Source organism: Haliaeetus leucocephalus, unplaced genomic scaffold, assembly GCF_000737465.1.
Source record: "Haliaeetus leucocephalus isolate CR32 unplaced genomic scaffold, Haliaeetus_leucocephalus-4.0 Scaffold556, whole genome shotgun sequence".
Classification (NCBI taxonomy): domain Eukaryota; kingdom Metazoa; phylum Chordata; class Aves; order Accipitriformes; family Accipitridae; genus Haliaeetus; species Haliaeetus leucocephalus.
This window is the reverse complement of record NW_010972992.1, coordinates 6,299,640-6,309,508: the sequence shown is the minus strand read 5'-3', so window position 1 is coordinate 6,309,508 and position 9,869 is coordinate 6,299,640. Positions and strand designations below refer to the sequence as shown.

The 9,869-nt window shown below is 39.4% G+C and overlaps 1 protein-coding gene across 4 annotated transcripts; it reads left to right on the top strand.

Annotated features, from left to right (window-relative positions):
- Positions 1–319: 319 nt before the first annotated feature.
- UBE2J2 (ubiquitin-conjugating enzyme E2, J2) lies at positions 320–9,869 on the top strand. 4 transcript variants are annotated; one of them, XR_774999.1, is made up of 8 exons: positions 320–513; positions 2,320–2,450; positions 2,674–2,714; positions 3,560–3,662; positions 3,776–3,914; positions 4,409–4,489; positions 6,427–8,384; positions 8,928–9,869. XR_774999.1 is itself a non-coding variant. In XM_010577391.1 (7 exons), exons 2-7 carry the CDS (start codon positions 2,320–2,322, stop codon positions 6,709–6,711), a joined length of 780 nt encoding a protein of 259 aa, XP_010575693.1. In that variant the 5' UTR covers positions 320–513; the 3' UTR covers positions 6,712–9,869. The 4 variants fall into 4 exon arrangements, 3 of the variants coding, with proteins under 3 accessions (XP_010575693.1, XP_010575695.1, XP_010575694.1); XM_010577391.1 differs by having other exon boundaries at positions 6,427–9,869; XM_010577392.1 differs by lacking the exon at positions 320–513 and adding an exon at positions 525–774 and having other exon boundaries at positions 6,427–9,869.

Below are 9,869 nucleotides of genomic sequence, written 5' to 3'. Positions count from 1 at the left end.
GTCGAAGCACACCGGACTTTCGTCATCGCTACTTTTTTTTCCTCGCGGTTGACCTTCTGCCTTGACAACGCCACCGCTCCCCGACGCCCTCCTAACGGCGCGGCCTGCTGCAGCCCGGGAAACGCGCCAGCTTCAGGCCACCGTGTCCCGAGAGCACCGGGCTGGACCATCCCCTTCCCCAGCTCCCTCGGGCCGCCATCGCGGATGAGAAGGGGAAGCCGGAAGCGGAAGTCAGCTGAGCTGTGCGTAAGGCACCGGCGGCCCGGAAGTGGGGCGGCTCCTTCCCGGAAGGAGACGCCAGCACTGCTTTGGCCCCGCCTCCCCGCGCCGCCATCTTGGCTAGGAGCCGCGGTCGCGCCGCAGCGGGGAGGCGCGGGGGTCGCGGCCCTGCCCGCTTTCTTCTTCGCGGCGCTCCCTTCTCTTTCTCCCTCCTTCCCTCCCTCGCTTGAGCCTCCGGCTGCGGGCAGGTGGGGCCGTCCTCGGCGGTGGAGGGGCCTGCTCTAGCAGGGAGAGGTGAGCGGGGCCTGGGCCGGCGGGGCGAGCCCATGAGGGAGCTGAAGGAGCAGGGAGGGCTGGACCGGCTGCCTCCCTCCCTTCCCCGGCCTGACGGGGACCTGTGGCGGGCAGCCGGTTCGCTGTAGGCCGTGAGCTCCCCGGTTGTCGCCTCTTGCTCCTTCTTCGCTCGCTGCCCGTCTCCTCAGGCACGGAGCGGCCGCCGGCAGGGCCGGGGTCACGGTTACCCGCAGAAAGAGGCGCTGGCTGTCGTTCCACAAGGCAGGTGTGGGGGCCTGGGGGGCCGGGGACCTGTGGTGCCCTTGTCTTAGTTCCCTGATCCACCCTGCCGGGCTGGGAGCAGGGCTTGGGCGCATCATGGCTGTCTAAACACTGGCCGGTTGCTTTCTTGCTGGCTTCTGGTAAATTGGATTGTCGAGATGGGAAAAGGGGTTTGCGGGCAACGTTCTGTTAATGTTGCCGTTTATTTTCCGCGTTTAAGATATGAATGTCCCTTCGGATAAGGCTTTGAGGGGGTGTTAAAATCCCAATAACTATACTTAGTGCTGTAAAATAATTCAGCGTGTTTTTGCAGTCCGCAGTGAGCGGCGCTATTGCAGGACTTCAGAACAAGTAATTGTGTTAAATTAAAAGGCTGTGATTTAATCTATGTTTTGAAGTCAAAGCTGACTTCTTTGGAGAAGAATTCTTAATTTTATGATTTCAAGAGGTGTGACTTAAAAACACGTGTGGCTTCCTTCAAGAAAAAATGCTGTATGATTCAAACGATTTACAGTAATTCTGAAAAAAACCAGGTTAAACGCCTGTATTTTGAGGAGGGTTTGAATATTTGACCACATACACTTGTTGCTTATGGTTTAAATATTATTTCTTTATTGTACTTGGCTATCTGTTCGAAGTAAAGGAATAGGAAGGGTCATAGGAATGTATGTGTCAAATGCTGCTGTCATATTGCAAGCATTGTCTTATCTCTTTATACAAGCTGTTTGTAAAATCTTTCCTTTTTGTTCTTGCTTGAATTTCCATGTATAAAGCTAAGTAACTTGCTAAATTTATCGGGGGGAAAGGGAGTAAAATTGCAGTTGTTAATTGGTACATGTTCTGTAGGTACATTGTAGGGGCTGATGCTTTCTTTGTCTCGTAAGCAGCTTGGAATTTCCTTTCTTTGCACTGACTTGTCTCATTTTGGATGAGGTCTTTGTTTATCTGGAAGAGAATAATCTGGCTCAGAGGTTTCCTTCTGTAAATTCAACTGACTCTTAAGCAGGCAGCAGATTAAAGTTAAAATCCTTCACCTGAAAGTCAGTAATAAGGTTATTGTGGTTTTTTGTTTGGTACTTATTTCAAATAACTGGATGTGTAGAAACACGGAATGAATTTAAATTGTGGGCAAATTTACATAATAGATATTCAAACTGAATAGGGAAATTAATTACTCAAAAAGAATAAGCCTTTTAAAATAGTGTCATAATGATGTGTGTGCAGCCTAAACGCAGGACTGCTTATTAAGAGTTCAAGTGAGTTCTACAGCGCAGCATATTTTCATGGTGGCAATTCACTGTGATATTTAAACAGCAGTGTTCTGGAAGGATTGTTTTCCCATTTTAACAATATACAGAGTCTTTTAGGAGTCTGTGTTAGTTAAGATTTTTGCATGGTTCTTGCCACTTAAAAGGTATGGTAATTTAATTTATATTTTAAAAAAAATTCTGTAAAGTAGATTTTTGCAAAAATCTGGAACATAGTAGCTCTGTGTCTATTAAGATTGTATTGAGATTGTATTTATATATATTTTTTAAAAACTAGATGAGCAACAACAGTAATAAGAGAGCACCAACGACAGCAACACAGAGACTTAAACAAGACTACCTTCGAATTAAGAAAGATCCAGTGCCTTATATCTGTGCAGAGCCCCTCCCATCTAATATCCTTGAATGGTAAGAATTAGAATTAACTGTTCGCTTACTTGTGGAGAGAATAAGATTTTCCAGGTCATCAAGTCTGACTCCCTCAGTCCTACAGATTGTATGGGAATCTTGGTTTTGGGAGGTGGAGTATGAAATTTTTGCTGAAGTGATGTTCATCTTCATTTTTCTAGAGAAATTGATAGCTGATTGTGTGATGGCTTTCATTTTGTTTAAATTTCCTTCTTTGTCTTAGGCACTATGTTGTACGGGGACCTGAAATGACTCCCTATGAAGGTAAAAGTTAGCATGTAGCAAAAGCGTGCATGTGCTTTATGTTATGATTGGTATGCCTGAGTAATTACATGCCTGTTTGAATGGGCAAAATATAAGTACTGTAAATAGCTCTAAAAACTGTTAGCGCAGTTTCAAAGCTGTCTGTGACTTGTGTGATAGCTTGTTGAAAAAGAGGTAGTGGTACTGCTGTCTATTAGTAATTTTTCTGTTATCAAGGATTCTAACAAAACCACATTTAGGTTAAACTGAAGGCAGGTAACTTCCTACTAAGTAACTGCTAAAGGTCTTAGAGCAGATACCTCACTTTAGATAGTCTGTGACAGTCAAAGATATATTTCAGAACATCCCATTTTGTTAACATATGAATGTTCTCAGTGAACTGAGACATATATTCTCTTTACGAATTTCTCTGGAGAAAGTGAGGAATGTAAAAGCCTTATTAATTTGTTGTAGTCACATATTTTGCAATGTCTTCTGGAGCCTCTCAAAATCTTTTTGAAATTGGATTCTTCATAGGATTGTATTTGCAGTTAGCTGCGTTTCTGGAAAACTAACCCATTTGTATTGTATTAAATACACTTTGGCTGGTTTTCCTTAAATGTATTACAGACTTGACAACAGAACATACTGTTTGTAATATGCATGTGAGAGAATTGCCTCCAAAGTAAATCTACTGCAGGATTGGATTATTCTTGTGTTTTAGAGGCACGAGATCATGTGCTTGATCTCTTTAGTGTGAGGGGGAGAAGGAGACAAGTGAAGGGTTTTATTTGGCCCATTTCGAGTAGCAGCTTAGGACTTCATCTTCATGCAAAATAAGTAATTCATCTCTTTATGTAATGCAGGTGGCTATTATCATGGGAAACTAATATTCCCCAGAGAATTTCCTTTTAAACCTCCTAGTATTTATATGATTACACCTAATGGAAGGTTTAAGTGTAATACAAGGTAAGGATTTTCTTCTAACACTTAAGCAATTAACACCATTTTAGTAATATCTATAATATGTAATAATTTTAATGGCAAAAATAAAACACGCTGCTTGTTTTATCCTTTTGAAGGTTGTGTCTTTCAATCACTGATTTCCACCCGGATACATGGAATCCAGCTTGGTCAGTCTCGACGATCTTGACAGGCCTTCTTAGTTTTATGGTGGAAAAGGGCCCCACACTGGGCAGCATAGAGACGTCAGAGTTCACAGTAAGCTCCAGACTGTGAGATACACCTTTTGTCAGCTTAGGGAATGTTGAATGTGACCTCAAAGTTAAAACAGCAGCAGCAGCTGGCATTTTGATATCTCAGAAAAGAATATGTTGTTGCCTACTACAGATGATGGGCAGATGAATCAAGTCAATTTGAGGCGGTGTGGGGATGGGGAGGGGATTTCTTACAGAACTTAAAATCCCTTTTAGTAAACTGTATGGTTAGGACTTTCTCCTTCCTTCCTCTTGAAGTGTCTGCCAAGCAGGCACACTAGTACAGAACACTAATCTCATAAGATGAAGAATTGAGAACATAACTTAAGTCTAGAAATGTCTGTTGTAGTGAATAATATTCACAAGTATGAAGTTTTAAATGTTAGAAACTAGTTGGCTAGTGGTTTGCATCATTCTTTTGGGAAATAATCAGATGTTGAATTAAAGTATATTAACTTCATTTATATGCAACTGCTGATAACTTTTATTTCTCCGCAGAAAAGACAGCTAGCTGCACAAAGCTTAGCATTTAATTTAAAAGATAAAGTCTTCTGTGAGCTCTTCCCTGAAGTAGTGGAGGTAAGGGAATTAATCTGTGCAATAAATTTGTTTTCTGTAGTTCTTCAACTTCTCTGTATAGATCTGTAAACTAATTGTTTAGGACTTTTCCCAGACAGTAGCTACTTTTGTCAATCTTGGAATGCTTTCAAAAGGCACTTTTGCTGTGTGTAAGAATTAAAAACTTGAATTGTGAAATGGAATTGTTTTTCTGCTGCACAAAGATCCATTGTATAGAGAATCAAATGTGTGTATTTAGGATTGGTATCATAGCCTTGACTGAGCTGCACATGCAGCAGACATGGTTGCGGTCCCAATATTTTAGAATTGTATACTGTGTTTTCTTGAGTTTGTGTAGGACTAATCTTTGTGTATCTGGACTTGGTCCATCAATATCCTAGGCTATTTTTTTTTTTTCTTAATTCTCCTTTAAGATTAGAAACTTATATTCTTTCTGCTTAACTTCTGAGAATGGGTTATATGTTTTTAGGGTATGTATCTTTGCACAACACTAACCTTAGGTGTGTTGATACACAGTTTATGTTGTCATGTCTAGGTAACAGCTGAAGGATATAGAAATTTGCTTTTTATAAGGTTCTGAAAATCGTTACCCTTCAGCCAGACAACAGTATATAGATGGTACAAGTTTAAGAAAGAAAGAAAAGAAAAAAAAAAAAAGTATCTCACTTCATTCAGACCTCTGGGATTCTCTAGCCAATTTCCACTGATGATACTTGGCTCTAAAAGTTCTCGCCTATTACAAATGAAGGATGCTCCTTTCTTCACTCCTGTCTCAAGATGGTTCCTTCCCTGTAACTTCTTACTGAAGAAACTCAGTTCTTTCAGCCTGCTGTTTAGACTTTGGGAGTTAATATTTTGCATACCATATGAATGGGAACAGTTTTCTGTTATGGACTCTTTTTTGTGACTCTGGAGTTACAATATTATGGTGCTGATGCTCATTGTAGTTTGGAATTCTAGGCATAGAATTTGTCAGGCAAACTGCTTTGGGTTGTACAAATTCCACCAAACTGCAAGTCTTAATTATTGCACAAAGAATATATGCTGTAGGAGAGTAGGGAAAAGATACAGGAGAGCCTTTTTCCAGCTGTTTTCTTAAGCTTGAGAGATGTTTGTTTTTGTTAGAGATAACCTGAGGTCATAAATGTATGAGCCCAGCTAGTGAAGTAAACATTGTCCACAGACAGAAATGGCCTCTTTGGGCAGAGCAGTGAGTGCTTATGGAACTTCAGTTTTGATTCATCTATTATTATTCTTAAAGGTACTCACAAAGCTCTAGTTTAAAAACCATTCTCTCTCTTTGTCTCCTTTTGGGACAGCCTTTAGGAAAAGAAAAGTTTTATTTCCATTTCCTTTCTTCCTCACGCAGATAATTCTGAACTGAAGGTTTTAATTGCATTTTCTTACCAGTTACAGGAATGCCAGAGAATCGGAAATACTTTCTGCAGTACTGTTTTGCCAATACCTAAATTGTCGGGAAACTCTGAATACAGTAATAGATAACTGCTGTTGCATTCCAAGTACAGGCAGATTTTTAACATGTAATACTTGTAGTTCTAATCTTTCTAAGCTTCTATCATTGCTTTCTTTTTTTTTTTTTTTCAATGTCTTGCATTCAAAACAAGCTGGACATGCAAGAATTTCTCATTTCTGAAAAAAGGCTTCTCGGAAAATGTACATGTGAACTAAAAATAAACTTGGCCGAATGATTGTTAGTGTCAACTACTGTAGTAGGCCACTTGGGAAGAAGTTGGGGAGACTGTACAAATATATGTAATGCAGTTAATTTGGTTTAAAAGACCTTTAACGTGAAGAAGTGTACCATATCCTTTTCCTAAAAGTTATGTAAGAACTTGGGTTCTGAAATCTTTTCAAAACACTCAATAGCTTCACCACTTTCACTTCCAGCTATTCAGTTTTCTTTTTTCTTTCTCCAGGAGATTAAGCAAAAACAGAAAGCACAAGAAGAGCTCAATAACAGACCTCCATCCCTCCCTTTACCAGATGTTGTCCCTGATGGGGAAGCACACTACGGTCAGAATGGAATACCCCTTCTTAATGGGCATGTACCATTGGCACCTGCCAATCATCCAGGTCTCCAACAGGCCAATCGTAACCATGGACTTTTAGGCGGAGCTTTGGCGAACTTGTTTGTTATAGTTGGTTTTGCAGCCTTTGCCTACACAGTCAAGTATGTACTGAGAAGCATAGCGCAAGAATGAGGATAATAAAAGAAAACCAAGACCAAATTAGTGGTAGTTGCAGAATGAGTGGGACTCTTTGGGCATCTGACTCTGACACTGGGATAAATATTTGTTTTACCAAGTTGCAGGTAGAACATTGGTTGGCTCATGGGTTATGTTTGGGAAATGGAGTAGCTTTGATTAGTCAGAAAACTAAAAGAAGTTCTGCTCGCAGATCCTCTTGTCCTTGCTACTATCTAGTAGTGGCTCATAAACAAGTCAAAGCATTATTGATGAGACGCTAACATTTCTAGTGCTTTGATTTTTATAGCAGTTCTCCATCTGTTATTTGAAATTTGAAAATCTTAAGCAAATAAGGCTTTTTACTTCATTGAACAATTTTTAAAATTTCACAATTTATGCATATCATATTTTATTTTCATTAGGGAAGAGTCTGTACAGGTGCTGAGATGATTCAAGTAGAGATTTCATGTGGACTTGATAAGGGTTTGGTTAATGTGAACATTGATGCTACAGAAGATTGCTGGTTTCTTTTTTAAAATAGAAAACATCATTGCATATCTAGTCAATAGTGATTAGATGAGTGGGAAAATAACACCATGTGTGTTAAATGTGTTGTCTAAATTGTCACAATGTCATTGAAGGTTTTATTTGGGCTACAAGAAGTGCAGCTGTCAGCCTTTAGGAATGATTAGCAAGAAGAAGCATATGAATCAATCTTTAGTGGGGATACCCATATCCAGTATTGTTTTAGATTTGTTCACTTACAGATTTCCATTCTGGGAGATGTTCTATTTGAAAGTTGTAATACTTAATTTTGATCACAAGGTGCCACTGTTGAAAAAATAATAAAATTGCACACACCGATGGAGAGTTGCTTGTGTATTCAGAAAATCTTCTCTGGATTTCTTGGGCTTTGGTAAATGAAGTAACCTAGCCCTTGTGAAGATAAAAAGACAAATGATTCTGAATAACAAACCAGCTTCTTCAGAGTCAACTGAATTCATCTGAAGTGTCACTAGCTGAAGTAAACCCTTAAAATTAGTTCTGCTTGCTTACTTGATGATTTGCATAAACTCTTAAAAAAAGGAACACACCCCCAAAAACTGAACTCCAAACCCTTCTAATTTGTCTTGAGATCCTAGAAGCTTTTTGCTTTTAGGTGTAAGTTCATCACTTCCCCTACAGACAATTGATGACTGAAATACCGATGTTTGTTCATGGGATTACAGGACTGTGGATAAACACTAAAGCTCCTAGGGTAGTTCAAAAGTCTGTCTGCCATTACTTTTTTAACTCAGTTTGCTTGGTCCCCGTCCCCCCCTGCTTAATTGTATCCAAATGCTTTGTTTCATCAGAGGCAAACTTAATGTGCCTTTCATAATTGACAGTGATGCCTAGTCATCTGGGGAAGAATGCACTCACTGTTAATGGTACAACAAACTGTCAAAGGTGATAGGGTAAAAAGCTCTGCATCTCACTGCATAGTCTTACTTTAAGTATTTTGAAGAGCCCAAATAAATATTACCTCATGTATTTAAGAATGTTTTCAAAACTGTTTTATTTTACCTTTCAGATTTCTTCTCTCTCTGCTTCTCCTTGTTATCTTGAATTGTAAGCGAAAATCTACTGTTAACCCATGAGCCATGCAGCTTAGAGCATCAATAAATGTGACCAATTCTCTGCAATAGGTAGGAATTACCAAAACTAGCAGAACAGCTCTATACTAAAGAAATCTTAAAGCAGTCCTTACTGAGGTAAGGAAGGGAAGGAGGAGATGAGGTGTGTGTGGATGGAATTTGGAAAAGGCTGGATTTTAAAATGTATTTATAAATCTTTGGGTTTTTTTTTTTATTTTGTGGTTTTACCAAATCTTATTTATAACTATTTTTTAATTTACCTCTTGTATGTGCTTAATCAGCTCTTGTAAAAAGAGAAGCACCAGTTGTATCTATCTAGAAACAATTATGTTCTGTTGGTCTGGGGTTGTTCTGGAAAGGAAGGGGGAGTGTCGTGTCTTTCCTGCAGTGATAGGATTTTTCAAGATTGCTTGTCAGGCTGATTTTTTTTTTCTCAAAGCATATGGACCTGTAGCTGAGGCTGTTCTGCCTCATAGATCTTAGTATCATTCAAACATTTTTGTGTTCTCGCAATGCCTTTTATTACCATTGACATCGCCTACCGACAGAAGCTTATAATTGGTTGTCTATGTTTATCTTCTTATCTTATGGAAGTTCATTTGTCCACGTAAATGAAGACAAAGGCAAGGAGACCTTGGGCATGGTGTGTTTGCATCCTTTGTGGAATGTACCTAACCAAGGTAAAAGAACTAGTAAAATCTGGAGATGTTGAATAAAAGGCATTTTATTATGTGACAAGAAGTTGGCCTTAAGCTACGCCCAAGCATTTGAAGGTGGGTCTCTTGTTCTAAGTATGTGCCACAATTGGAAACAAAAAAACTTTGGTTAAACCCTGGACATGCTGCATTTTTTCTGAGGATTGGTTGTATTTAAAAAACAAAACTTCCAATTGCAGTTTCTCTTCAGTACCTTGGATTCAGAGAAAGACCTGACAGTCATTTCAGGTGCCATTTGTTGAAAGCTAGGAGCAATAGCTGACTGAACCCTCGCACCTATGGCTTACAAGATTTTGATACATCTCCTTGCTCCTTGCCTTTGGTAACGGAAGATTTATTCCCTTTTGTGTAGGTTTTACTGTTTTGTGTTTTTTAAAAGAATTTATAATAGTATGCAGTATCTGATCTTTTTGTTACCAAAGTCATTAGATGGAGTAAACCATTCTTTGCCATGCAAAAATATTATCATGCCCTGAAGCAGTGCATTACTTAATGTAATAAAACTAAAAGCTGTCCCTCAGTACATATTCGAACAAATGTCTGGCCCTTCACTTTCATGCTGCAATTTCATAGATTTCTGTAAGATTGTTATACGCAGGTGGTGGGGAGTTTTTGCAGCTTGAATAGGAAGATGTCTCAGTGGTCACCTTTAAAGATCTCTTGATTTTTAAAATCCTGGATTTGTATGTAGTCATAACTTTTCTCCCCCTAAGATTTCGAGGTTGTGGAAGTTATCTTACTTCAAGCATGTACTGAGGAGTAGAAATGACTGCATTGTAAAGTTGTTTGTTCATAATAAACATTCATGATAAAATTTACA

Bases quoted from the DNA above. Each gene is read 5' to 3' on its own strand.
- UBE2J2 (XM_010577391.1), top strand. From the start codon at position 2,320: ATGAGCAACAACAGTAATAAGAGAGCACCAACGACAGCAACACAGAGA. The intron at 2,451-2,673 runs GTAAGAATTAGA...TCTTTGTCTTAG, and splicing joins CCATCTAATATCCTTGAATG to GCACTATGTTGTACGGGGAC. The intron at 3,915-4,408 runs GTAAGCTCCAGA...ATTTCTCCGCAG, and splicing joins TAGAGACGTCAGAGTTCACA to AAAAGACAGCTAGCTGCACA.